Here is a 27,718-nt window from a genome sequence, read left to right on the forward strand (position 1 = left end):
TAAAATGTTTAACAGGATTTCATAGGAGAGAGAAGTACACAAGAAGACATTCAGTTTAAGTTAGGAATGCTCACTGATTTACTCTGTCCAAACCACCAAGGGTCGGTCGAGACTGTTCAAAACATGATAAGTTCACAGAGGTTTTCAAAGCACATAGTTTCCTACATAATTTTTACACTAGGAGAATAGGATCTGAGTTTGACACAATCGTCCTTGTAAAAATGCCAGCCACCTTTCTGTACTGTTTTTACCAGAGTCAAGAGGCGAAGAGATGTTTCTGCTTCCAGGCTGAAGCTAGCTGCAGTTTTCACATGAAGATGAGCTCAGCGGGGTCAGCCGGAATCGTCTTGGATTTGTTTCAAAAATCCAGTGTGAAGGAGAATGAAGTATTCCTTTCAAGGAGATGGGAATGGCAGCTCACATCTAATCAGAGCATAAATGCTTTGTCTTTGGCTATTTCCTTTCTAACTGTAGGATTGAAAGCCTCTCTGCCAAGAGAGGTTGTGCAGTCTCCATCCATGGAGATTTTCAAGACCCGACAGGATAAAGCCCTGAGTAACCTGGCCTGATCCCATAGCTGATACTGCTTAGAGCAGGAGGCTGAACTACAGACCTCCTTTTGTTCTTCCAACACAAATTGTTTTATGATTCTATTCTCTTCATCCATTTTAAAGCTGTTCTGTTATCATCTTTGGCTTTTATCAGGTCTCAAACCAATTAATGACTAGGTTTGAAAATTCGTTCTTACAAAGCATGACCAGGGAAAAGTTTAAAGTTTAACTGCTTTGAATGACTGAGACATACGGCCCAGCCAGAAAGAGGTAAAATCTCTATATGAGATGAAAATGCCATGATAGTTCAAGAAAAAAATGATGAAAAGGGTGAAAAAATGCAAGTCTTTAAAAATACATATCATAGACCTATACAGATTTGCAAAACAACCTGGAAATGCAAAATAACTACTGAAACATGTTTATAGTACTACAATCTCCAGTGTCCTGCATAAGGGCCAAGATGACTTCTGGGCATAGTCTTCACTGGCTACAGGGTTATATATCATACAGTCTAAGCTGCTCCTTCATGTCTCCTTCAGACATCTCTCCAAATGTGTCACTTTTTTCCTTCATGAGCCTGAAGATGGCAGCCAGCTGCTCTCTCTGAACCCTGTCAACAAGAAAAGGAGAAGTAGGAATAGCCAGTCCCCAGCACACACTTCGAGCAAGCACACCATGGTCAAACGAAACATGAAACCAAACGTGGGTCATTTTACAAGCCCTGCTGACAGCAGGAAACCTGCCCGTGTGAGATGAGAAAGGGATAGCTTCTGGTTCTCCTTCCTCCACCCTCCCAGCTATCCAATTATCTTGCAGATCTCTCTGTGGTTCTTTATATATGGAGAGGAAACTGACTGCTTTAGCACCAGCTTCGGAGTTTCTTAGGGTTTTTCTATGCTCAAAGTCCCAGGTTAACTCCACATGTGGAATTTTGTAAGGCCGCTATGTCCTGATGTAGCAGACCCTATAACAAAACCGCATTAAGCTTCATCAGCACAGAGTCCTTTCATTCTGTAATGAGAATATGTATGCAGATACAGAGTAATTCAGGAATAACCATCAAATTGAAAATGTATACCCTACCTTAAAACTAGAGACTAGACTGCCTTCCAGGGTGGACATGACTTTAATCAGCCACTGGAAGACAAGATCATAGATAAAATCTGCTTAGATTCAAGGGTTGATCTGCCACTGTCAAAAATGAGATGGCCTCATGTAGTCAGTACAGCAAAAAGGTGATTCCTCTGTGGGCAGAGTCTGACCAACAGACCCTCTAGCTCAGATTTACAACCCTAGGAAGTCCCACAGTTGATGATTAACTTCCTGTTCCCCATAAAAAAATTATATCCTGACTTTTGCCTAACCTGAAGAAGTTAACCATTGTTATATGTCCTGCAGCGCAAAGATTGGTATTTGTCAGACAGTGCTTTATTTGAGGAATCTTTATAAAAGAGTTTATATTGTTCATTCATCTACTGATCATTGCCCAGAAATACAAAAGGGTGGGCTGTACAGGAATATCGTGTTCTCAAGTACATTATGAATTAATGCAACTGTTTACAAAATCGCTTTTTAGGTCCAAATGAATGTGCACCGTGGCTCTGATCTGGGCTGATATGTTCTCACTACCAGACTCCTGTAGGATCGAGATCAGATTGCAGCACTGCCTAGCACACCTCATACCTGACTGCTGTGTGAGATTAAAACAATTCAGGAGGTTGTGGTGCTTTAGGTTGTACCAAGGGAGAAGAAATTTCTGTTACTTCAAGGCTCATTTTGTCCCTGAAGGACTGTGGGGTCACAATTCAGCCATGGCAACTCAGAGCACAGATTTGTTGCAATCCCAGCTCCTCCTGCGTCTTCACCATCATCAGTCCTCCCCTGGGCTGGAAATACAGCCTCTGGCTTTTACTTCCACATGGTCGTCCTGTCAAGAGTCCTTTGTCCCCGCCACAGCCAGTTTTCTGCATAAGGCTTTAATACGCCGTAATTAATCCACTTAAATTCATGTCATTAGTCAACCTGGGGTAGTCTCCCTGCAAGTCCTATGTAGGCAAGCTGTTGCTGTAACAGGAGCAGTACAAATATGTATTGACAGGAAAAACTAGGACACAACCTTTGCTAGAAAGAAGAGAGCGCAGCATCAACGCATCAGAAGCAATCAAACCAGGACCAAGATCAATGGAAGAAAACCGCTGGGAAAGGGCAGAGGAGCCTTCGCGTGCTGAGCTCCTGATGAGTGGGGCTCTGCGTTTTCCCCTTTCCGAGGCTCAGCCCCAGCAGGAGCAGCTGGCTGTCTTCCCAGCACCACTGCTGCAGGCAGGGCTGGAAGAAAGCGGATCCTGGCAAGAGGAAGCTTGTTTGCCAATTACATAGTATTACAATTAAAATGCAATTGTCCCAAGGCCAAACATAGCCTGATAATGACGTGGGATCTTCCGGTCAAGAAAGCTCTGCCCACAGGCTCTCAAGCACCTGGATTTGTCTGCCTCTTCTGTATATTTTTGCACTCACACAAAATACATCCGAGTGCTCTTTCCAGACCAGATGAAGGGAAGCACAATCGTTAGCGATCAATATTTTATTTTAGATCACCGCTGAGCACTAGAGGGCACATTTCCATTCTGATGTGGAGAAATTCAATACACATCTTTGCCTCACATGTCGGAAATGCATGCCAGCTGGGAATGCTCCACGCAGGTCTGCAGCCCTCGCTTATTATTTCACAGGCATCAACACTGCTCAAACCTTCAGCTCCCCAAAGCCCCGTTTCTTTGTCTCCCCACCTCTAAAATCAAGATCACAGACAATACCCACTTGTTTTTTTAAACACACCAGTGCATTTTGCTATCCCCTTGACTTTAAATATCACGGCTGTGCATGTGAAAACAGAAATTAAAACCGAGCTGGTACTGCTGTGTGCTACATAATCTAAAACAAAGGGAGAACAAAACAAAGATAGAGAGAAAAGAGCCTGGGAAAGAAGAGAAAGGCATCAAAAACATGAACGTGATTTCATAAAGGAGCTTCTCCTATCAAAGGCGACCTTGTAAAACAACTTTGTAGTGTTCTGGGTTGTATTTTCTTGACGACTTCAGATCAAACCTACCCCATTCGCGAGTAAAATCATTCTCTCCATAAGTGCTGTCCTCAAAGCTACTTGGATTCAAGAGGTAAATCAGGATTTTACTTATTGCTGACAGAATAATTAAGGCTTTTCAAAGCAGCCAACTTCTTGATAGGGAATTGAATTTGCATTCTTAACTCCCTTAGGCTCCTCTACACATTTCAGTCCCAAACTTTTACCGTTAGCTGAAGTTTTGGGACAGTTAGCCAGAGGCATATTAAAGGAGATTTATGTTTCAGGAACTGCTGGGCATCTGTGTTCACAGCAGCTGAAATCCTGGGCAGAGCTCTGCCTTTGAGACTTTTGCTAATTGCTCCACAGCCAGACAAAACCAGGATCCTTCTGCAACCCTGCTGCTCCAGCAGAAACAGCAGAAAATCCCTGGCTTTCACCACTGGCCTGACTATTCCTGTTCAAGTCAGTGGAATCACTTCTGGGGTAAAAGGCACGAGAAAGCAGAATGTACCTCTAACCTAAAACCCAGATTTTCAACACAAATCTCTTGAGGGAGAAGTTCCAAGCTGCTGGAGGCAGGGAGAACAAGCACAAACCAAATAAACTATTCAAAGGTTTATTGGACCAAACAAAGGCAATTTTTACAGATTCAAGCCACTAGAATTACAGTCCTTGGTATAAGAGCCACCATCAGATACAAAACAAACAAACAAAACAAACAAAAGTAAAAAATACCCAGACAGCCATTTGAGTTGAAGAAATGGTTTGACTCGCCGCCACTAGCAAAAAACCTGGGCTCGACTATAGACTCTGCTCGATGTACATATTGCCATGTAACTGAAACACAACGTATATAAGGCATTCTTTGCATAGTTGGGTGCTTGGGACACAGTCAGCCGGCCAGCACCGGAGGGGGACAGCAGCCGTACTAGAGGGATGTCGAAGCAGAGGGTCTGGGTGTGCCTAAGCTCATACGCAACCCACCGAGCACGCTTGCAGTTGTTGGCTGGGAAGGGGCAGCCCAGCCTCTTCCAAAGCTGAAGTCTCCTGCTGTTCCTTAAATGAGCCCTTTTATTAAGAGTTTGCCAACCCCAGGCGCTGGAAAGGACAACTGTGTACAAGGTTTCAAGTATTGTCTGCATAGGAATTAAAAAGGAAAAAAAAAAAAAAAAAAAAGGAAAGCAGCCTGTTGGGGTTCTGATATGTTTGCAGCTTTAGCCAAGAGGCTCTTGTCTTGCAGTGAGGGAGAAACTCTGAAGGACGCATCCCCAGCCAGCCTGGTGTTCCTACAGCATCGCTAGAGAGCTGGGACCCTCTTCTTGTCTCGCAAACCAGCAGGGTTTGGTTTGAAACCTGCTGTGCCTGAAGCAGGTAAATGCCCCCAGCCAAACACATCTCCTGTATGTGACAGAGCTGGGGGGGGTGCTGCGTTCTGGCTCCCATGGACAAGCCACGGGGCTAGCAAGAGAAGAGGGCAATGCAACAGCAAGTGGGCAGAGGAGCAGGGAGGCTGCCTCTTCCAGGACCCCCCCAAGTCTCATCCTGAGCCAGAGGGACCCTGTGCCACCGTAGCTGCCTCCTCAGATCGCTCCCCCTGGGGACCAGAGTAGGGAAGCGTGAATCCAGAGTACCAACAGCAGCCAAAGTGTGGGCTCCTAAACCTCCACCACAAACAAAACCACTAAACTATCAGTCCTCAGCACCTCTCGAGTCCTCCCTCTACCCGCAAGAGCAGCTCTCTGCTAAAAGCACTACAGAAGCAAGATTTGGGTCGGTCCAGCTACCAGCTTCCCTCCCTCACTTTGACCTGCTTTATCCTTCAAATAGAGCAACACTGTACGTCTGAAATCCTAGACAGCTCCCACCCCCCAGCAATAAAGAGGAGTTTGGCTTTGGGGAGAAACAGCTTTGTGGTCTGGGACGAGGGCCAGGCTGGTCTGGGAGAAGAGCTACGGCTCACCCACCCCTCTAAAGGAACAACACAGATTTCATGGCAGGGCTAACACACGGTGATGAACACAACTAATGGACTTGCTGCAGATTTGGTATCCGATTTGGGTTCTGTTTGAGGGAGAGGGAAAAAAGGTTCATCTCCTAGGACATCCCAGCCCCCCAAACACAACTCAAGTCACTCCTCGGGCCCAGCCCCGGTCCCTGGAGCCACACAACAGGATCTCCTCAAACTTGATACCACAGGAGTTTTTGAAGGACTCAACTTCAGAGCAAGAGGGGATGCCAAGTTTTGAGAGCTTATGGATTTCTCTTATGGGTGTGTTTGGTTGGTTTTGGTATTTCTCTCAAGCCTTTAAAGATGCCAAGGGATGCCTTTAGGAGGAGGCTAGGGACAACTTCATATAGTCTTCAGTTCTGCAAAGAGAAACAGGGAGAGAAGAGAAATCATTTCAGTCCTTTCACCCCTCAGGTTGGTTCATTATTATTCACATAAACGAGCAGGGGGAGAACTCAGTGTGTCTGGGGGGAGGCAAGTCAGCTTCCCCCTTCTGGGGGCAGCAAGCCCCTGTTTGCAAACCTCAGCCCCTACGGAGGCACATCGCTTCATCAACTGCAGCAGGATAGCTGAAACCCAACCAAAGAAGTGTCAATCCTCTCGTCTGGCACCAAATCTAAACGACAACCTTTCTGAGCTACTGATGAGAGCTGGAGAAGCTCAGCTAATGGGAAACCTCAGTTAGTTCCAGGGATTACTGCCTCGCTGTCCTGTGCAGAGCCCCCTTGGGCTGCTGGCACACCTCACCAGCTCTGATTCCTCCTCCTACCTGCAACCAGGTGAGCCAGGATCGAGTCCTGGTCTCACAGAGCAGTGTGCCTGAGCAGGTCGACCTTTCTTGATCTCCCTACTGATGTGTCTGATCGAGGAAAAGAAGCAAAAAAAAAAAAAAAAAAAAACCACAAAAACAGACCCTACAAGCCATGGAGCTTCCTTTTAATGGGACTTTTTCCCAATATCTCAGAGAAGGAGAGTGATTTTATTAGACATGTCTCATGGGTGGGACATTCAGGCACTCCCCAGGGTCTTGCAGCATGTTGTTAGCAGAGCAGGGCTAAAAGAATGTGGTCCTTTGTTCCCAGCTTGAACGCTGCAGATGCTCTGCCCTGAGTGCCCCAGCATCTCTCATGGCCCACCATCCAAAACCAGAAACACCCAGCAGGAGGCTGGGGAGCTCCCCACAGCCATGGGGACCTGTGCTGAGGAAGCCACAACGCCCATTACCTTGCACTTACAAACAGATGTACCCCAGCCTAATTCCCCTGAATTCAGCAGCATTCGTGGTCCCTAACGCCTGAGTCTCATCCAGAAGTCACCAGCTCCTGACAGCTAGGGCAGGAGGGTGAGTCGCAGCCTCATTTCTTCCTTACTCTTCTGCAAAAGGTTCTGCTTTCCAGCTGCCTTGCGAGTGCAGTCGTCGACCCAAATCCTAGCAGGGAGGTGCAGGCTGAAGCCTCACGGGGGTGCAGGGTGACTCAGGCAGCGCTGGGGAGGCTCAGTGGCTGGCCCATTAGGCCAAAGAAAGGAAATTCTCCGGAGTGGATAATCGCTCTGTGGGATCCGCAGCGCTGAGGATCAGATCATCCCGCTCAAGCCACGCGAGCGTAATCAGATTTCACGCATGAGGGCATAAGCTCGTGGCCACCGGGGCCAGAAGGGAGAGGTCCCCTCCAGCGTGCCGCCGTTGGAGCGGGGAGGGATGGAGGGTGTCAGGGAGATGGGCTGGGGATCGGCTGCATCCCCTCCGCAGGGATACTCACCTCCAGGACGGGGCCAGGCAGACAGCTGGGCTGAGATCTTTATGAGTTCCCCACTGCACAACAGGGATATCCCTGGCTGCTCCTGGAGCGAGCTGGGAGGGGGATTAAAGAGCACGAGGCAGTCTGTCACCAGGGACATCAAAGCCACGTAACCCCCGGGCTGAGAAGCTCTGGCATTGCTGCCCCGGAGTCTAAGAGACTTAATTATCTTGGGGTGGAGGCTGAGCCGTGAGCCTCTGCTTATCCCGGGCTCTTCCCTCCTTTCCATTTGCCTCGGATGGTGAAATCAGCCAGGCCAGCGTGCTTTCCCCCAGCTGCACGTCAGGCAAGCCAGGTGAGGTTCTGCTTTTGCTAGACGCCCCTATTTGAATTTAATATAAAATTGTACTTTTTGTCAGCTGGACGTGGCCACGTGTGAGGAGCACCTGGAGAAGAAGCAGCTCAGACAAGGGAAGGTCCCTGGTTGTAAGGAAGGTCCGGGAGCCGAAGGTCTCGAAGACATCACTTCTGAGCTATGAGGGGCTTGGGGCAACATCTCCGTGGGAGGATCGAGGTAGCAGGGAGTCATACAACATCCTTCTCAGCAGAGCAGCTGGAGGCAGCATGCCAGGACCCCCAGGTGCCACACCTGAGCTGGCAGTGGGAGCACTGGAGCCTGAGGCTGACCACCAGTGCAGGAAGCAGGAGGTGACTGGCCTCTGCTGCTGGGGACACGGGGAGGATGTTCTGGTGGGGAGTTCAGAGCCCTGGAGCCCTCCTTTCTTTTTGCCCAGTTCCTCTGCAGTCTGCCATCAGCATCTCCAGCACAGATGGAAATCGAGTGTCACTCCCATGGGCTCAGAAACATTCCTCTCACTCCGGCTCAGCAGTGGCACTGGCACAAGGGCACAGACTTCTTGCCTCAGAGAGCAGACAGCACTGACAAACAGGGCAGGCTGGCGGCATCCCCACGTGCTTTTATCCTTCGTGCATGCAAAATCCACAGCAGGAGGTCAGGAAATCCTGGAGCCTGTCCACAGACCAGAGCTTTCCAGAGCGGCCCTTGCACTCCAAGGAGAAGATCCCAGAACATCCCTTGCTCTGAACACCTCTGGGAATTGCTTGCACCCTTTTCAGGAAGAGTTTCCCTCAGAAAGCTGGTTTTCAGAAGCATGGAGCATTCCCAGCTCCTTTCCCTGGTGGGGAAGCCAGTGCTCAGCTTCTGAGGAGCACCAGTCCTCTGGTCTGCAGTGCTGGCAGGGAGGGCAGCTAGCAAGGTGGCTTTGGGCTCTTCTCACCCCAAAACTATGACTGACCTTGGAGGGTCGAGAGCAGTGAGGAAAGGCCCCAGGCACTGCTGCATTTTCCCCCCATCTTGCTACTGGATGGTCCCATCACCAGCACGTCCCACGTCCCTACCCCTGGGACAGCTACCATCTCATTTCTGGTAACGACCATACCCCGATCTCATCCAGGGTCACAACACTGCAGGAAGAATATGAGAAAGGCCATACTAAATCTAAGCGTTCCCGGTGGTCCCAAAATTGTGGGCCTGTTGCTTCAGCCAACAGGTAAAATAAGGAGAGAGGCCGGTACAGCAGAACAAGGAGACAGACAGCGCTTAGAGAAGAGAAAAGTGAGAGCGAAAGGTACCAAAGGGAGATTTTATCAACACAAATCTGAAATTCCTCCCTTCCCGAAGTACACAGGACCTCGGGAAGTACCTGCAGGAACCCCAGGGAAGCAGCCGAGGCTGCCAGAGCCTGCAGGATCAGGGAGCACAGCTCCCAGCACCTCGAGGACAGGGGCTGGTGAGGCGTTTGTGGGGTTGGGGACTGTGCCGCCGGCCAGGCTGCCCTCGCTCACCGCTGTTTCAAGGCAGAAGCCTCCTACGCTTCCCAGCCACAGCCAGGAAGGTGGCTCAGAGGCCGTGATCACCTCCTTCAGTTGCCTGCCCATCCCTTCACATCGCTCCTGAGCCGCAGCAGCGAGGAGAGCTACGGATGGGGCAGCCTGCGCTCCCCTCCATCCCTCGGTGCCGCTGCTCCAGCTTGGTCTGGCAGCTCACATCCAGCCTGGTGCTGTGCCCAGCTGCCCCACAGCCCTCGATGTGGCACAGGAGGCAGTCCCAGGCCCGCAGAGGGTTAGCAGACAGATCGGCGAGCTGCCCATGCCGCGCGGGACTAAGCAGAAGCAAATGAAGACAAGTTGGGAGCGCCAGGCGAGGGAGGTGCGGGGAAGCAGCCATAAGCTGGGACAGTTCGGGGCCTGAGCCGCAAGGAAAGCCCTGGGAGCTCAAAGCAGAGCTGCTGTCTGGTCTGAAAGCTCGTCCCACGGCAGGGTTGGAGGCTCACACCCTGCAAAGGCTGCGGGGGAGCTTGGAAAAGTTTCCCCTCTGGGATGGGAGAGGAGGGGACAGGGAAGGGGCCTCCAGGCCTCCCCTTCCCCTGCATTTCTGAGGGAGGTGCCCTGAGCTGCTCCGTGGTTAAAGCCGCCGGGGACTCGTGACTCAAGCCGATGCTCTATAAATAGGGCCAGAGCTCAACTCCTCTGCCATCCCGTAGGCTGGAGGACACATTCCCTAGGGAGCTGCTGGAGGCAGAGAACTGCTGGGCCACCAGGAGATCGCTCCTCGCACCAGCACCCCTGGCACCTGCAGGGGAGCATGGAACCAGGGGAGCTCGCTGGGCACCCCAAAGCACACGTGTCCCTTTCCTCCAGGAGGCAGGCGATGGTGTTTTGGGGCTGGAGGGAGCCTTGCCCATAGCCAGTGCCATCCCCAAGGCTGGTGGCCGCGGTGAAGCAGTGGCCAGCCTGCCCTGAGCAGAGTCTCACAGCCCTGGTCTTTGTAGCCCTTGCCACTACTCCTCCTCCTCCCTCAGCCCAGGACGACTATCGTGCTGCAGGAGATGAAGAGCAAACAAATAATAAAAACCCCAAAGCAAGCCCAAACTTACCGGCAACCCTCATACAAAAGAAGCACCATGCTGGACGGGACAGGACAGCAAAGCTGGGCTGGGGGCGAGGGTTGGCAGAGGAGAAGGAAGGAGAAAGAGGCCCAGAGCCCATGCTGTAGAGAGGGAGCAAGCGAGCGAGCCAGGGCAACGTGATGGAAAGGCAAGGGTGGACAGGGACAGATGCTGATGGAGTTCTCCTGAAATGCAGCCTCCCCCAGATCAGCCCACCCCCTTCTTTCTGGAGGGCTGGGAGCGGAGGTGTTTGAAATAGGTCAAGGTCCATCAGCTAAAGCCCTGCAGCTGCTTCCTGCCCTTCTGTGCTCCCCAGTCATCGCTGCAAGCATTGTCTGCTTCACAGCTGAACTTTGGCACGGGTCTGCCCAAAGCCACAGCTGCCCCCCTGGTCTCTCCTCTCCTCTCTGCCTTTCCCTGGAGCCAGGCTCTGGCCGGGCCCCCCCTGCCTTGCTGCAGGCTCTGAGCCTGGCTTTGTTCAGTGCCTCATCACCGAGAGGCACTCTGCACCCAGCTGGGGAGGAGCCAGGTTTCCGTTGCTAAATTACCACCAAGAAGAGCACCAAGGGTGAGATTTACAGCCACCCGGCTCCCCTTGCCTGAATCCCAATTTGCAGTTGAGCCCTAGGCTTAAGTCGAGCCTGGATTCCAGCAGCGTCTCCTCGGCCCACCCACGGCTGGCCAGGACGAGAACTTGCTCCGAGGAGGGCGAGCTGATGCTGGGAACCTAGCAAAGGAAACCAGGCAGCTCCTCCTGCCTTCTCCTCAAGTCTGAGAGAGGCTGGAGTGTGGTTGGGGGTTCAGCTGCCCCATCCACGAGCGCAGCCTGAGCAGTTTGGTGCCATTCACTCGGACCCTGCTCGAGGGGATCCAGAGCGTTGTGGGCTGCTGGGACAGGGTTTTGTCCAGACCTGCAGATGCCCTCCTGCTCGCAGCTGGGCCCTGTGGGGTCAGGGGCTTTCCTGTCCCCTTTCTGACTTTCCACTCCTCTCCCCGCACTGCTTAGAGCTACACGAAACCACAAACACTTCATCCGAGCAGGCAGGGAGCGCATGCACAGCCTCTGCCTGGTGCTGCAGTGAGAAGCATCTCGGTGGCTTCGTGCTGCCCAGGGCTGCTGACTGATTGGGAAATGTCACTGCGGGACCCAGAGCTTCACCTCCGTGCCCAGGAGGGCCAGGGGACAGCCTCTGGCTTCCCACCCCACCTCTCCCTAAACCTGAAATACAAGAGGGGATAAAGGAGAGACCTTTCTGTGATGAGATCCCATCTCTTCTTTTTTTTTCCAGCCTGCACACCAAAGGAAGAGCAGCAGGGACAGAGCGCAGGCAGCTCGACCTCTTGGCATCACCGAGGCCAACCAGGACTTTGCCAGGTCCTGCTCTGCCTTGCAGAGAGAACCGAAAACAAAAACCCAAGGGAGCCGTTCCCCTGATTGTTTTCTACTAAAAGCAAAGCCTCATCGCAGCTGTCGCTGCTCAGCACAGCCCTGATCATGCTCCTAACTGCAAAAACAACCCCACTAACGTCTTTCTAGCTCAGGGGAGGGCTGAAAAGCAGCTGGCAGAGACCACTGTGGCCCATCCATGGGAGCCAGGCCCTGCAGCACACTGGGGAGCCCTTCCTCTCCCTCCTGCACATGCACAAAGTGCCCAGCCAGGCCAGCAGACAGGCACAGGCTGCACAGCTCGAGCCCCACGTCCCATCCTGCACCCCTGCTTTGCCCCACGGCAGCTCCAGCCGGCAACCGATGGCCAAAATCCTCAGGTGCAGCACAGAAAGATTTGGGAACCACGCTGCGCTGCCCCGACCAAAAGGCTGCATCCTTCCCCTGCACTCTTCCCCTTCCTGCCCAGACTGTTTTTCTCCCCAAGGGGAACAAACGCTACGTGCCTCTGCTCCAAAAGCCCCGCTAACCCACCAGGTGTGGCCGAGCAGGGCCAGCACCCAAGCAGATGTGTTTGCCAGCAGCAGTTACCGTCCCCCCCTCGCAAGGAGCCCCTCTGTTTTTTAAGGCTGAAGGGCCCAGGAGCAGGAAGTCGCATCGCTCCGTAAAGGTCACACTCCTTCCCCTTTGGGGACAGATTTAGCACCAGCCCGAAGCCACAAGGCTCCCGTGCGCAGTCGGCGAGATAACTGCAGCTTCTGGAGGGATGTGGCTTGGAGCAGCAGTGGGTTTGTGGTTAAACAACCCCTTCTCCTGCTTGCCTGCTCTCTCCTGCCTGGAAAAGGAAGGAATTCAACGGCATCTCCCAAATCGGGCGTCCCAAATTAAGCCTTGAAGGTTATGACAAGCAAAATGCCAACAGCTTTAAGGGGGCCTTGGGGGACCCACCTGCATTTTGGGGACATTGCTTACAAGCTGCTTCACACGGGTCCCTGCTGGTCCCTGGGGAAACGGGGGGCCTAGCAGCACCCCAGCTCCAGCTCCGTGCCCTAGGACTAATTACCAGCTCGCCCAGCAGCCCTAAATTCCCAAATCAGGCAACAGAAGCCGTTGTGGGATGTCTGATGAGGCCAGCACCCAAACCTAAAGCCTCGATCCTGGTCCCTTCAGGGCTCGTGGAAGGCGAGATGGAGGCAGAGGGGAGCGGGCTCATTAATCTGTTATGGGGAGGGAAGGGGAGAGAGGGGGAGAGGGAGGGAGGGGGGACAGGCAGTCAACTGCAGTCAGAAACAAACCCTCCCCCCCCCAAAAAAAAAAAAATAGAACCCCCAAAGCAAAACCAACACGTTAGCAGCCGTTACCGGTGGTACCGCTACCTCTGAGAGCCGGCGCGTCCTTACCAAAAGGGTTTGCAAGAATGTGTGTGGCCGAGGACCTAAGGTACGTGCTACAGGGATGTGAGATCAGAGGTCAGCTCAATCCTGCAACATAAAGGTGGCAAACCTGGGTCACAGCGGGTCGGCGGCACGGGCGGCGTGCGGGACAGCGTGGGGGGCGCGGGGATGGGGAGGGGGGGACAGGGCTGCCGAGGGAGGAAGGTGCGGGACCGGGCTGAGCAGGGACCTTACCTGGCAGCAGCCCTGTCCCCTTGCACCACCTGCGAGGCCTGCAATGAGAAGCTGCTTGATGCCACAGTGAAGATTTTTTTTTTTTTTGAGGGGGGAAGAATATAAGCCAGCGACATAGCGAGACAGGGAAGAAAAAAAAATAAAATAAAAAATCACAAAGCTGCCTGAAAGAAAGGAACAACAGAAATACAGAAGAGAGACGAGAAAATAAAGGAGCGGTAGGAAAACGCTGCCGAGGGCCCTCAGGGTGGAAAGATGCTGCGAGATCCTACAGGACCCCAATGCCCAGGCAGTGCCTGTCAGTCCCAGGTGCACGGCCCTGCCCTGGGACCGCTACAGACGGACGTGAGCAGCGATGCCTGGCAGGTCCCCTGTGCCTGGGAAGGGTCTGCCACCCCCTGGAGCCCGTCCTTTGGTCCAGAGCACAAAATCCCAGCCCCACTGCTGTCCCCAGCCGACGTCCCCAGCGCCACGGGTGGCAGCAGGAGGATTTATGCCATGGGGGAACCACCCAAGGCCCTGCGGGACTCCCATCCTTGACACCCCGAGCAGTGATTGCTCAGCTGGTTGGAGGGAGCCGCTGTGCACAGGGTTTGAATTTGCCTTCAGGGGCAGATTTTTGTATCGGTGCCTAACAGGATCCTGAAAAGCAATTCCCATCACGCCCCCAGGGGCTCTTTCACATTCATTTGGTCCTTCCACCATCACCCTTCCCCAAGGGAAAACACAACATGCTCACCACCCTGCTCAGTGTCGGGCATTTGGGTGCTCCAGGCGTGATAAAGACAGCAAAAGGAAGAGAGCAAACATTTCTCCTGACACCAGCAACGCAGAGGCAGCCCAAATTGTTTGCTGCCCTGCTCCCAGCCCCTGAGCGGGGCGAGGTGCGATCCCTCCGTCCTTGCCTTCTCCACGTGGGGCTCGGTGGTACCAAACCACAGCACTGCAGGGCTGACAAATCCCCCCCAAATCATCCCAGGAGGTGAAACCACCGGGCCCCACAGCCCTTCCCCCGGGATGGTGAGGGAGGGAACAACATCTCAAAGCCTTCTGCAAGGGCTGCTTGTAGGGCAAAGCCCCCGGCTGTGGGGTTTGAAGGCTCCAGGTCAGCACGGGCCAGTCAAAGGGACCTCAGCCCAGGCTGGGTCCGGAGAGCGTTTTGCAGCTCTGGGTGCAAGGCTGGGGGTGACTTTGTTTGTACAGGCTGGGAAGTGGGAAACGATCAGCTGGAAAGCTGGGTTGTGGTCACAGGACAGGGCTCGAGCTCAGGAGGAAACTTCAGCCAGGACCGTGGGATGGATAAATCCCCAGCAGGCCTGCTAGACGCAAATCCCAGTGTCAGCCCCATCCCAGTGAGCCCTAAAGCTCCCCAGACACTCACTTCGCTCTGGTATTTCTAAACTATGCCCACGTCCTCAGCTCGGAGGCCAGCCTGGGGCAAAGGGAGGGGAAGGAGCTGGCGAGCAGCCCCGCAGCAGATGGGAACCAGCGAGGTGCTAATGGGGCCGGGGGAGCTACACCGACTTGGACAAGCTGGGATATTTGGTCTGAGCTCAGCCAGCCCCAGATACATGTCTGTAGGGCCACAGTGTCTCATCTCCCTGATCGGCGTGACTTTGTTCCCAGGTTTTCCTGGCTGGGAGAGGCCTGGACCCGTGGAGGGCTGCACACACCCCGCTGGCTTCAAGGGGGTGCCGACCGGGCCGGGCGAGGAGAGCAAGGAAGCTCGACGTACCTTTGTTCTTCCTCGAGTTCTTCTTTGGTCATCATCGACTTGTACTGGTTGCCCCTCAGCTTTCCAGGACTGTATTTGAAAGAGAACGCCTCGTCTGCAGCTGGAGAGGGCGAGAAGGAAGAGAAAGGAGATGGCGTGAGGCAGAAAGCACCCGAGAGTGACCAGCGACACCCGGGGGCTTGTTCCCTCCAGCTGCTGACCCCTGCTGCCACACACACCCCGGGTTGCCTCCTGCCAGCAGCTCCAGAGCCTCCAGAAAACCCGGGCAGTGCCGGGGATCGCAGCAGAGAGATGGGATTTTGCTGGCCTGAGCCAGCCGCCTGCTTTGGGAGCAGACACACAAATCCCACAGCACGGGAAGCGCTCTGCCTGCGCTCAGAGCCTCGCAGACCCATCCCGGCTTATCAAGGCATGCTAATCCTGCCCTGATTAGCTGGCAGCATTTACTGAATCTCCTCTCCAGACCTGCATTCCTCTTCTCTCCCCCTCCTCATCCAGGGGACCTTTCAGGGGATGGTGCCCCGAGCAGAGCTGGTGCGGGTCACATCGCCCAGCGGCTCCCCTGAGCTTGCAGCCCTCGTGGCAAAGCTGGCGAGGAGAGGAGCTGCCAGGCTGTGCACCCCGGGGTGCAAACAGCAGAGCCCGTGAGACCCCCACAGCACCAACACGGCCGGTGCTGAGCCCCCTCCATCACAGCAGCAGACCCGACGAGGCCATGGGGGTCTCCTCCTCTGGGCTAATTAGCACCGGAGCTCCCGGCCTCTTAGCCAAAGCCGATCCTTCCCCAATCGGATTTGGTGGGAGCGCTGTTTGCTTTTAAGAACCTCTCCCTGCTTTATCTTCCCCCGCGCAGGAGAAAACAGCAGGAGCAGAGGGCGATCCAAAGGGCAGCCCGGGAGGAGCGGCTGCTGGGGGCAGCTGCCTTTCCTGGTTAGCTGCGGGCTCTTATCTGCGAACCTTTATCTCCCTGGGGCTGCGGAGCCGGCTGCCTCCCCTCCATCCATCCAGCCTTGCTCTTTCCACGTCCGCACAAAACATCTGCTCCTGCCACAGACCCGCCGAGCCCTGGGGCCACTTCTGAGGAGCTGGCAGATGTTATCTCGCTCTCCTTGGAAAGCTGCACGTTATCCACAAACCAAATACCCCGCGTGATACCTCCGGGGGATCAACAAGACCCCAAAAGTGGTGAAACCGCTCTGACTCGTGAGCAGGAGAGAAAACCCCACCCATGTAGCCTCTGGCCCCAGGGAGCCCCTTCCAGCCTCAAAGTCTCCCCTGCCCCAGTGGCCACCACCCCACAGCCTCTCCCCTCCCTTCCTCACTCCCAGGATTCAGCATCAGAACCTTTCCTTTATTTTCTGGGCAATCCAGCCCATAAGGATTTTCTTTGGGGCTCGATTTGGTGATTCCTCCAAGCACAGGCTCTCACGCGTCTGCCGGCGCTGTTGGAAACCTTGGGATGCCCAGGCAACAGGAAAGTCAGAGCCTCATCCTGCCTCTGTCTCTGACCCTACAGAGCTTTCCCATGAAGTCCTGGTGATCTGGCCGCCTGCTGGTCCGCAGCATTTTTGGGTTGCCCTGTGTGGTGCCAGGCATTGGACTCGCTGATCCTTGTGGGTCCCTTCCAGCTCGGGAGATTCCATCATTCTACGATTTCTCTAATCCTAAACCGCTGCCAGGGAGCAGCCTGGCCAACCCAACCCTCCATGCTCCGATCCTACAGCCCCACACGTTCAGCCTGGCCATATCCCACTTCCCTGGGTAGAAACCCCCCTCCAAACCAGTAGCCCAATGAGCCTGGCCAGCTGGAAATGGTAACGCAGCTCCTCAGCCCCTGGGGGTGGCCATAAAAGCGCGCGGGAAGAAAATGGGGCTGGCCCTGCCCTGGGAGATCTTGGGGGGGACGACAAAAAAGCAAACAAACCCCAGGGTGTAACATCCTGTTCCTTGCCCCGATGCAGAGCAGGAGCTATTTTACTACCTTTGTCTAGCCTGCCTGATTTCAAGGACAATTAAAAGCATTTCCCTCACGCAGTTCTCTGCCAAAAAAAAATTGTATTTGGGGATTTGGCCTGTCCAAAAAAGGGCAGTTTCATTGCCGCCCTGCCAGAAAAGAAGCAAACAGGGAGGAGAGGAGGTTACCTATCTCGCTGCCCACGTATTGTGGTTAAAAATGAAAAAAAAAAAAAAAGAGCTAGCACACAGCTTTGGAAACCGCTGGATGTTTTCTGAACTTTCTCTGCAGACTGAAAACAAACTTCAGGAAACGAACCCAAAACGGCAGGCAGGGCTTCTGCGGGGATGGCGAAAACACTAGGGGAACACGAGGTGACCTACTTACCGGGAGCCTCGCGGAGATCCTATTAAAGAAAATATTTGTCTTTCATCTCCCTGCGCTCGCCTTGCGACAGACCCTGGGCTTGTAGGGGTGTGAGCGGGGTGGGGGCACCCCCGAGCTCTGCAGCTGCTCCCTCCCTAAGGGTGGGATGGCATGGAGCGGGGACGGGATGCTCTGGTGGTCTGCCTGTTCCCGCAGAGACATCCTGGGTTTTGGGGGATGCTGAGCAAGGCACGAGCCCGAGATGAAGATCTCCACCTGAGCCCCAGCCGCCTGGGGGGGACGCACAGCGGCACGGCCCCCAAACAGCCCTGACCCCAAAGAGGCAAACCCTGGCGGAGCAACGTCACCGAGCATCCTTAGGGCAGGATGAGGCCCTTGTGCCTCAAACCGGGTCCTGCTGACACCCTCGCCAGCAGCTGGACGCCCAAGCGGGTGCAGTCGGTGTCCCCTGGCTGCCCTGCCTGCCGGGGAGGCGCTTCTCCCACCCTGGGCACGGCACCGGGCTTCAAATTGGATTCCCCGGGGCATTAGGTGTAATCTTCCTGAGCCAGGATCGCAGCCTTAAAAAGGGCAGGTGGAAAGTGGGGCAGGGAAGGGGAAATGTCCCGCACCCTTCTGAGATACCAGGGCTTGGGGGACGTCCCAGCACCCCTGGGCAGGGCAGAGTCCCCCCGGACCCACTTTGCTTGTCCCCATCTGTTTCATTTTCTTAGCCCAGCAGTTGTCCCCCCAACGAGCCAATTAATCATTTTCCAATCAACTAATTGCCTAAGCAGTTAAACACGGCTCTGACTAAAGCTCCTGGAGATCTTCCTGGAGGGGAGTGAGGAGCTTTTGGGGCAGCTCCATCGTGCTGTGCCAGGGGAAGCTAAAAGGGGCTGTCGGGGTGCAAAGTTGGGGCCGAGCGAGTCTGCCCCTCGCCCATCCTGGCTCTGGGCACTAATCCTGGCTCTTGCCTGCTCCCAGCTATTTATAAATAAGGACATAAATATAAATATTAGCTACAGGAGCCCTTGGGTTGGTGTGGGGACCCTGGTACCTGCTTGCCCTACATTTCCCTTCATTTTGGGCTGTCGGTCCCTCCTCTGCGTTGCCTGGAGGAAGGAGACCAGCCCCAAGCTCTTGCGAGTTCAGCCTCCCAGAGCCTCCCCCTGCACGCTGGCTTCCTCAGCACTCACCATCCTCATCCTCCGGCTCTCTCACCACCAACTTCTCACTTTCTGAGTCCGGATCTTCCTCCTGGAGGGGATAAAAGACAGAGCAGCCGTGAGGGGAAGGCACTGCCCTAAAGAACCCGTGCTCAGCTTGGCCACGAGAACCCACAGCTGGGCACCCCTTCCCTGCCTCGTTTCGGGAAGAAGCCAAAAGGATGCCCACTAATGAGAAGTGCTCATTAACCTGATTCTTTCTCGCTGGGTGCCAGTGGGGTTTTGGGCTGCAAACCTCCAGCATCTCCCTGTAAAGTGGGGGACAGCGAGGAGCCCCCAGGCACAGTCACGTGCCCACCGGGGCCGGCGTCCCGCAGCAGCGGCTGCGAGCACGCACGCACGTCGTGGATGCTGCTCTGCTCCCCGTGCCCACAGGGCTGCCATCGAAGTCATTTCCTCCCTCGGGCCCTCGAGCACCAAAAATAGCCCTAGGAGGGCAGGAGGCAGGTTTTGGGCTGTGTCCAGGGCACGGAGAGGGACAAGGAGCATCCTGCCCTGCCATCCTGTACCCGTGCTGTGGGGGATTCGTGCTGGGACCCCAGGACGCACCTCCCTGCTCCTGCTGCACCGGCCGGGCTGGGCTTTGGAGCACAGAAATTAAACAGCACGGCTGTTTTGTGCGTTGTTTTTTTTTTTTTTTTTTTTTTTTATTTATATATAACACAAAGCAAGTCTGAAAGTTTTTAGGATTGCCTCCCACGAGCTGCAACAAACTTTATCAAGCCCAGATTCCTGGCGCTTGCGGTACGCGCAGAACGAAGCCACGCAGATAGGAAGCAGGGAGGGAGGAAACCTCGCCAGCACCGGAGATAAGGCTGCAAACCCCCCCCCCCGGGTGAAAACCAGGCACCCACAGCACCCACCGTGATCCCAGCCCACAGCAGCAGGGCTCACATGCCGAGGACAAAGAACGTGGGATGGGGAGAGGGAGCGTGGGGGAGCCTGGGGGGGGGACAGGGGGAAAATCAGGGGTGACAGAGACCCCAGGGAAACCTGGACGGACCCCACGCAGGGTTCGCAGCACAGGGCTTTGTAGAAACCGCCCCGTGGTGGTATGCAGCAGAGAACCGGGCTGCTTTGTCATCGGGGAGGAATGTGCATTATTCACGGCCACTCCTCGCCACCCGGCTCGCGGGCTCCCCAGCAGGACACGCGGCCAAGCCCCCCGCCCCCAGCAGCCACCGCTATTTCGGGCCACGCTTCCTAACATGGGCACTTTGCTGCGACACCCCCGGGGCCGGCAGCACCCAAAGGAGCAGCCTCGGGGAGGGGATGCTCGGCCCTGGCCCCAGGGATGCTCCCAGCTAAACCCCGGGCAGCGTTTTGGCCACATCCACCCCTCCTGCAGCCCTTACCCACCAGGAGCCACCCAGGAGGGGTTTTTTATAGCCTGTTCCCTGCCCAGGCATCAGGAAGGGAGAATTTCTCAGCATTTATCAGTGGAAGCAATTAGGAAACGTGGGTATTTTGTTTTCCAGCACAGGGAGCAGCCTTTCTCCCTCAAAACGCCGCCGAACCCCCCCAGGATCTGGAGGAACAACCCCGATGGGTTTACAGAGCTTTGTCCCTGCCGAGGACGAGGGAGAAGAGGAGTCCCAGACCTCCAGGGACGGAAAATATTTCAGCCCTGACCCTCTGGAGGCACCACTTGATGGGAGCAGAGCGGGAGCAGCCGGGGCTGCCAAGCTGGCAGGCGACAGCAGCGTGCCCCGGCCGTGCCGGGAACCCCTGCCCGTGGCAGCCGACAGCTCGCTGGAGAGAGCGAACGTTTTTCTGCTCAGGGGCAGATGCCAGCACCTCCCTTCCCCCTGTGCTGCAGCCCTGGCTCCGATATCCGTCTGTCTGTCTGTCTGTCTGCTCACAGCCAGCTGCCAAGGGGAGCACATGGGGCCAAGCCGGGCAGCGCTCCCAGCCCTGGGCGCACATCCGAGGAGCATTTCGGCACCCCCAGCACACGAACCCGGCTGGGAGAGGATCCCCGAAGCCCCAGGGGAGCGCAGGGGGCAGGCTTCACCCCCTGGGCCCTGCCACCCTGGGACCACATCGTGTTCACACGGGGATTTGGGGATGTTAAAACCCAGCAGGCTGCTGCAGCAGGGGGTGATAGGAGAGGAGCAGCTCCGCTCCCAACCTTCTCCATCGCAGGGAAGCATCCCCCCTCCCCTAAATGTTCTCTCCCCCCAGGCTGGGGTTTCTGCGTTCTGCAGCTTGGAGGCAGAAGCCTCCCCTCCCAGCCCTCCCCTCCCAGCCCCGCGGTGCCCGTGGAGGCGGCTGTGCGTGGGCAGGGAGCAGGAACGCCGCGTCCCCGTGGCCTTGCAGCCGAATACCAGCCCGGGGATGGGAGCAGCCCCCGGGCAGCCTTGCAAAACAGCAGCCAGGGACAAAACCCACTCCGTGCCTGCAGCCCAGACAGCTGGGGCAGAGAGAAAGAGCATCACTGCACCCCAGGGAGCCGGTCCCGAATTTCAAAGAAATGCCAACCAGGGCCCAACAGCAGCAGGAGCTGCTGGAGATTTGGAGACCCGAGCGCTCCGACCACCAGCCTGCGTGTTCCTAGTCTCACATCAGCAAACATACACCGAACAAAAAAGCCTCCCCGCAGAAAAAGAGGGGGACAACAAGCGCCGCAAGCTGTAGGGGGGCTGCTCACATCCAGGAGGAGGATTGACACGGGCTGTCCGGGCCAGCTGCTGCAGCAGACAAAGGTGGCATTGCCTTCGGCGAGGGGACGTGCGGGGCAGCAGCTGCCTGGCCCCGGGGCTGGGAATTGGGAACGTGCCCGCGGCCCCCGGCTGCTCCCCGCTGCAGGAGGCCAGATCCAGCCCCTGGCACAGCTCAGCACAGCCCCTGCCTGCTCCGCTCCCAAAAACGCCCCGCAGAGCAGCTTTGGGAAGCCCACCCTGGCCGTGGAGATGGGGAACCAGGTGGAGCAGGAGCGAGCTCAGGGGAGGGGATCGCAGGGGGCAGCCACGAGGAACGCAGCCCGCACGGCCACAGCCCTCGCCCACGAGCAGGGTTAAGAGCCAGCAAGGGGTTTACCTTAAAGAACAATGCAGCAATCCAGCTGTCTTGGCTCCTGGCAGGCCTTGGCTTTGGAGCTGAGGCGTTCGTTAGCTCTCAGAAATGTGCTTTTGCCCTTTTAGTTTCCACAGCCCGCATGCAGACGCCTGCGCGTGAGCCTGGCTCCAGAGCGGAGGCTTCAGGGGAAAAGCAGGGGTGAGGACAGGACCTGCGGGGAGGTTTGGGGCACGGTGGCACTGGGCACAGCCCCGGTCCTCCAGGGAAGGCAGCTCAGGTGTTACAGCTTGGTGCTGTCCCCCCCAAAAAAAACACATGTGGCTCTGCCACCAGAGGGGCCCTCTCCCAGCCCGACCCGAAGCTGGGAGCGGTTCCAGGAGAGGCTCGGGGGGCAGCTCGGTGCCACGGGAAGAGGCTGGGATCCCCACCACAACTCCATTTGGTCTTTTCAGCTCATTTCTGGCTGACCAGAGACGTTTCCTCCCCGCTCCCTCCATCCCCAAATGGGTTTCCCTTCTCATTAGGGACACGAGGAGGCCGTCGGGCTGGGGTCCCTCTCCCCTATCCCGGTCAAAGGGACAGCCCCGGTGCCTACAGGCAGGATGGGGACAGGCAGAGCCCCACAGCGGGCAAAGGGAAGGTCACAGGGCTGCAACGAGCGGGGAGAGAGAGGTCTTGGAACGAGCTGCGGGCCCTGCGCCTTGCCATTTATGGCTGCGCTTTCTGATCCAAGCCTGATGCAAGACTCTGCAAGAGAAAGAATACAAAGAAAGCAGAGCGGGGCCAGAAGGAGAGAAGCCAGGAGGAAAAGGGAAAGGAGGAAGCCTTAAAAAAAAAACAGAAAAAAAAAAGAAAGAAAGACGTGGGGCAGGGTTTAGCAAAGCGGAGCAGCTGCTGTGTCGGCAGCTCCCTTTCAGCCCGACCCCGCGGCTCCCCATCCTCCTGGCAGCCCAAGCAGCTGAGCTACGCCGTGGGGATGCTCTCCTGCCCCGGGGCACAGGGCTGTGGGACCGTGTCCCCATATGGAGAGAGGCAGCACCCTACAGGCCTGACCCCACAAAACCACCCCCATCACCCTGCCGCAGGCAAGGACGGGTCCTGGAGCTCCTCTGGTGCTCCCGTGCAGCTCCTCGGCTGTACCCAGGCTTGGTTGGAGGGACGGGCATGGCACACGTGGGCTCCCCGGAGGGCTGCCACCTCCTGCCTCCCCTCCTGCCTCCTTCCCAATTTGTGGCACCTTCGTTAGCAGCACGGATGGAGCCAGGCTGAAGTCAGGGCACATCCAAGTTTTGTGGGTTCGGGAGAGCCCTCCTGGCCCCACAGCCCCCTAGCAGGGCTTGCACGTCGCCCCATTCCTCCCCACCTCGCTGCAGGGACAGCCTGGCCCAGGGGCTAATTAAAGGCAGGCTAATTAGACACACTCCCTTCCAGCAGGGGGGTGTGCTCAGGGCTGCTCGGGCTCGGCGTTAGGGGCAGGTGGAAGCCCCCCCGGGTGACAGCAGGGACACAGGGGGGGTGCTCAGCCCCGTGGCAGCAAAGCGCCCCCCTCCTGCCCACCCTTGGGGAGCAGCAGCCTCTGGGCAGGGCAGAAACACTCAGTGGAGAATTGGAGATTTGGGGCCATTTGTTGCAGATTCAGCAGCCTTTCATTAGGGAGCACTCCAGCAGCAGCAGCGCCTTGTCGCTTAACGAGCTGGGGCTGGGAACAGCCAGTGACACACTAATTAACTTCTCCTTCAGTGATGGAAGCCAGCAGAGAGGAGGGGAACCACGGCCAGCAGCGGATGGGCACAAGGACTCCGGGCTCCTCTCCCTCTGATCCATTCTCTGTCGGATCAGCCCCAGGAGATGGAGTGTGGTGCTGCTCCCCCAGGACAGGGCACGGGGCCGTGGGGAGGGAGCAGGGGGGCCGCAGAGCTCGGCAGCTGCCCCCAAAGGGAGAGGAGGCAGCAGGGTGCAGGGCTGCAGCCGGCCATGAGACGTGCCAGTGCTGCAAACCCCGAGCAGGTTCATCCCTCAGCACTTGGCGGAGCGCTTAATGGCTGCAGGGAGCCCCGACCCGCTGAGCAGCCGGGGAAAAAAAATAAAAGGAAAAAGGAAGAGAGATCTCAGAGTGCAGCCCTCTGCTGTATGGAGTCAATTGAGCAGCCCCAAAGCTGTCTGGAGCCTCTGCTGAGTCACATCGGGGCCGCAGCCCCCGGCACAGCCACGGCCGGGCTGGATCCCAGCAGCAGCCCGCAAAGCTCACGCTGCTCCCACCCAGTCCCATCCACGGGGCTTTTGGAAAAGCTGCCTTGATGCTGCTTTGAGAGCCTTTGCAGGGAACATCCCACAAAAACAGGGGGGCTGCAGCGCCGGGGAGGGTCTGCCCTGCTCTGCCCATGGGATCGATGCTCCCCGCTCCCTGGGGTGCCTGCGGGAGCTGAATGCATTCCCCCATTCCCTGCTCCCTGCTGGCTGCCCAGCACCGCCAGCCCCCACCAAGCTGGCAGCCTGCACCGGGCCGTGCTGGCAGCCCCATGATCACGCACGGGGCAGCGCTCCCAAACACTTACTCAGCAGCAGGACGCATCCCTCCCCCTTTCTGCTGCTCTCCATCACCGCCCAGATCGCAGCCGCCCCCCGGTCCTGCTCCTTCCCCAAAAAAACGCAGCTCAGGGGCCAGGGCACCTCGTCCCGCCCGGTTCCTACAGCCAAAGGAATCATTTGGCAGGCAAAAAACAAATTGGCCAGGACCCTCCTCGGGTCCTGTGCCCTTTTTTGCGCTGGCACAACCTGCAGCATGGCAAAGCGCCCTCCAGACCGTGGTCACCCAGTGCCAGGCTCAGCAGGGCACTTGTGGGGTCAGGAGCCTCCCCGTGCGCCCCGAGCAGACCCCACGGTGCCGCCTCTGCCTGAGCACATTCTGAAGGATTGCAGCGGTGCCTGGTCGAGGAAATTGGGGCTGAAGAACAGCCAGAAGGCAGGAAAAACATTCCTGAGAGGACTCAAGCTAACGGGACGGCCGAGGAGCTGCGTGCTGGGAGCTCTGGCCACGTCCCACCAGGGAGCCCTGCTCGTTCCCTGGCCCCGCAGCAGCTCCAGCTGGGTGCTGCCAACAAACCCAGCTGGGATCCGGCCAGCTCGAGGCAGGCACAGGGCTCCCAGCCTGACAAAGCAGCTCAAAGGCACCCCTAAATCACCCTACGGGAGGCGAGGAGGGGTTGGGGTGGCAGCGGATGGGCGCAGCCCCCAGACCCCAGGACAGAGCTCAGCCCGCCGGGACTTCCCCGAGGCCTTCCAGTGAGTCAGTGGCGAGGGCTGGCTGTCTGTCCAAGGGCTGGCTGTCTGTCCGAGGGCTGCCCAGCAGCCTGGGCACGGTCGCTGAGTATTACAAAGGCTGCTAAGAATAGCCAGCAGGCGCCAGCACCCAGGGCCTGCGCTCCCCAGCCGAAACACGCAGCATGAGCAGGCTGCGGGCAGCATCCCTCCCGGGGCCGGGAGCCACCCCATGGCTCACTTCCCCCTTTTTGGGGCCGAGGAGCAGCGAGCTCAGCCCCCTGGGCTGGTCCCCGAGCCCCTGGCACAGGGCAGAGCCGGGTGGGAGCAAAGCCAGGAGCTTTTTCCACGGCCGCTGGGTCGCCCTTTTATTTTTAAACAAGATCCGGGGCTGGAGGAGGATTTAGCAGGCAGCCCCCGCCGCCTCCCCCTTAGTTCAAGCAGGGGTCAGAGCTTGGGGGCAGCGTCCTGCTGGGGGTGGGAGGCCGGGGGGGAGGCCGGGGGGGAGGCAGGACCCTCCCCAGGGCTGGCAAGGACAGCAGCAGGGCACCAAAGGCATCCCCGAGCTGCAAGGGACCAGATGGGGGCAACCCACAGAAAGAGGGCGAGGAGAGGGGGCACCATCACCCCACACCCCCAGCACCTGGATGAGCTCCGGGGGGAAGGAGACAACCCCCGGGGGCTGGATGTGGGGAGAGGAGCGGCTCCCCCAGCCCTAAATCCCCCTCCCCACCCTTATTTTTTTACGGTGGGGAGGATGCTGGCAGCGGAGCCCAGCCCGCAGCGCTCCCCCCAACAACCTCAACCCCCCCAAAACCTCCTCCATGCCCCCCTCAGCCCCCAGCCCGGTGTCAGCCTTACCTTGGTGTCCTTCTTCTCCTTCTCCTCCTCCTCCTCCTGCTGCTGCCCGGCCTCCCGGTGCTCGGCGGCCGGAGGCTGCCTGGGGATGCTCTCGGTCTCCGCGGGGCTCGGCTCAGCCTCGGGGCCCCGCTGTGCTGCTGCTGCTGCTGCAGCCTCCTCCTTGCCTCCTCTCCCTCCTTTCTCCTCCTTCTCCTCCTTCTCCTCGTCCCCCCGCCGCTCGGAGGCCGCCTCCTTCCCCTCGCCGCCCGCCCCGACCTCCTCCACCGGCACCCGGCCGCCCTCAGCCTCCGGCCCCTCGGAGCCCGGCTCCTCCGCTTCCCGGAGCCTCTCCCCTCTTCTTCCTCCTTCTCCTCCTCCTCCTCCTTCTCCTCCCGTCCCTCGCAGCCTCACAAAGACGGAGGCCAGGACGAGGGCCAGGAGGGTGAAGAGCAGCGGCACGGCCAGGTAGAGCTCCATGGCTCCGGGCTGCCTCCCTGCCCCGAGCCGCCCCGCTGCGGGGCTGGGCCGGCTCCCGGCCGGCTTTACCCCGGCGTCATCTCCCCGAGCCCTGCCCACAGCCCCGGCCCCCTTCTCCTCCCACTCCCCGAGCCGGCCTCGACCGAAACCCGGAGGGATTTGGGGCGAGGGAGAGCCGGGGAAGGCTTCCCCGTGGTATGGGGGAGCCCCCCGCGCTGGGTGGTCCCCAGCCCCAAAAATCGCAACCCTGGGGCTGGGAGGGTTTTTTTTTTTTGAGGGCCTTTCTGCGGGCTGCTCGCTCTCTGGGATCGCTTCACGCCTCGCAAAGCTCCCCGGGGAGGCTTTGTGGGATCTGGGGGTGGCAGCCGGGCTGCGGGCGATGCTCCTTGGGGAGTGTTTGCACCTTTTTGGCCCTCGCTCGGGAGGCGCAGGGGCTGGGGTGGCGAGGGGAGGCTGTGCCACCCTCAGCAAGGGGCATCTGTGGGAGGGCACGGAGCATCGCTCCACCTGCCCGGGGGGCTGCAGGAGGTGCCCACATTCCCCAGGCAATGCCCGAGATCCCCAGGTGATGCCCAAGCTCCCCAGGCAATGCCCAAGCTCTCCAAGTAATGCCCAAGCTCCCCAGGAGATGTCCAAGCTCTCCAGGCCATGCCCACGGTCTCCAGGCCATGCCCGAGCTCCCCAGGTGGTGTCCAAGCTCTCCAAGCAATGCCCGAACTCCCCAGGCCATGCCCATGCCATTTGCCCCCTGCCCACAGCACCCTCGGGTGCCCCCGATGCCACGACACGATGCCAGTGGGTGCCAGGGGCAGGTGGGCTGCAGGAGCCTCCCCCCATCACCTTGCTGCTGGGGGGGCAGGAAAACAGGAATATTCAAAACCTGGGTGCTGGAAACCCACCGTGAGCCGGCAGGGAGGCTGCCCAAGGGCTTGCCAGGTCCTCCCAGGCCCTGCCGCCGAGGATTTCCTGCCCCTGGGGACCGCGGGGAGGATTAGGCACCGGTCCGCGGGGCGGGCTGAAATTAGAAGGCCTGAGCTATTCCTGCCAGGGCAAAGCCAGCCCCCAGCTTTCTCCCAGCTGCACGCACGGGGAGCAGACATGGGAATGTGCCCCCAGAGCCGCCTCCAGGGAAAAGCTTTGGGAGCTGTCTGTGAGAGCAGAATTTCGTTATGGACAGGGCTAAAAACAAGCCAGGGACAAAGAGGGGATTAAATCCCCAGGGTGGGAGGAAGGAAGCGAAGCCGTGATCCTCGCTGCCGTTTGTCTTTACTGGTAATCCTATCAGGCAGGCAACCGCCGGCGTATGGATAATTGTATTCTTAGTAACAATCGAGCCCGGCACTTATCCTCCCCTCTCCTGCGTTGCGGTTTGTGGGCGCCGATCGTCAGAGCTGCTCGAGAGCTCGGCCAAAACCTCCAGAGCCTGGTGGCATCTCAGCACCATTCAGCAGAGGGTGGGTTCAGCATCGTTTTT

General features: G+C 57.4%; 1 protein-coding gene across 4 annotated transcripts; it reads right to left on the reverse strand.

Moving 5' to 3' along the window:
• Positions 1-54: 54 nt before the first annotated feature.
• On the reverse strand, positions 55-26,327 carry MXRA7 (matrix remodeling associated 7). 4 transcript variants are annotated; one of them, XM_068655089.1, is made up of 6 exons: positions 25,789-26,327; positions 18,622-18,682; positions 15,103-15,202; positions 13,368-13,418; positions 13,140-13,220; positions 4,237-6,003 (listed from the first exon to the last, which is right to left on the reverse strand). In XM_068655089.1, the coding sequence occupies exons 1-5, from the start codon at positions 26,242-26,244 to the stop codon at positions 13,187-13,189; spliced, it is 702 nt and encodes a 233-aa protein (XP_068511190.1). In that variant the 5' UTR covers positions 26,245-26,327; the 3' UTR covers positions 4,237-6,003; positions 13,140-13,186. The 4 variants fall into 4 exon arrangements, with proteins under 4 accessions (XP_068511189.1, XP_068511190.1, XP_068511192.1 ...); XM_068655091.1 differs by lacking the exon at positions 13,368-13,418 and having other exon boundaries at positions 25,789-26,325; XM_068655088.1 differs by lacking the exons at positions 4,237-6,003; positions 13,140-13,220; positions 13,368-13,418 and adding an exon at positions 55-1,164 and having other exon boundaries at positions 25,789-26,326.
• Between the last annotated feature and the right edge of the window lie 1,391 nt (positions 26,328-27,718).

Source organism: Anas acuta, chromosome 18 (genome assembly GCF_963932015.1).
Source record: "Anas acuta chromosome 18, bAnaAcu1.1, whole genome shotgun sequence".
Classification (NCBI taxonomy): domain Eukaryota; kingdom Metazoa; phylum Chordata; class Aves; order Anseriformes; family Anatidae; genus Anas; species Anas acuta.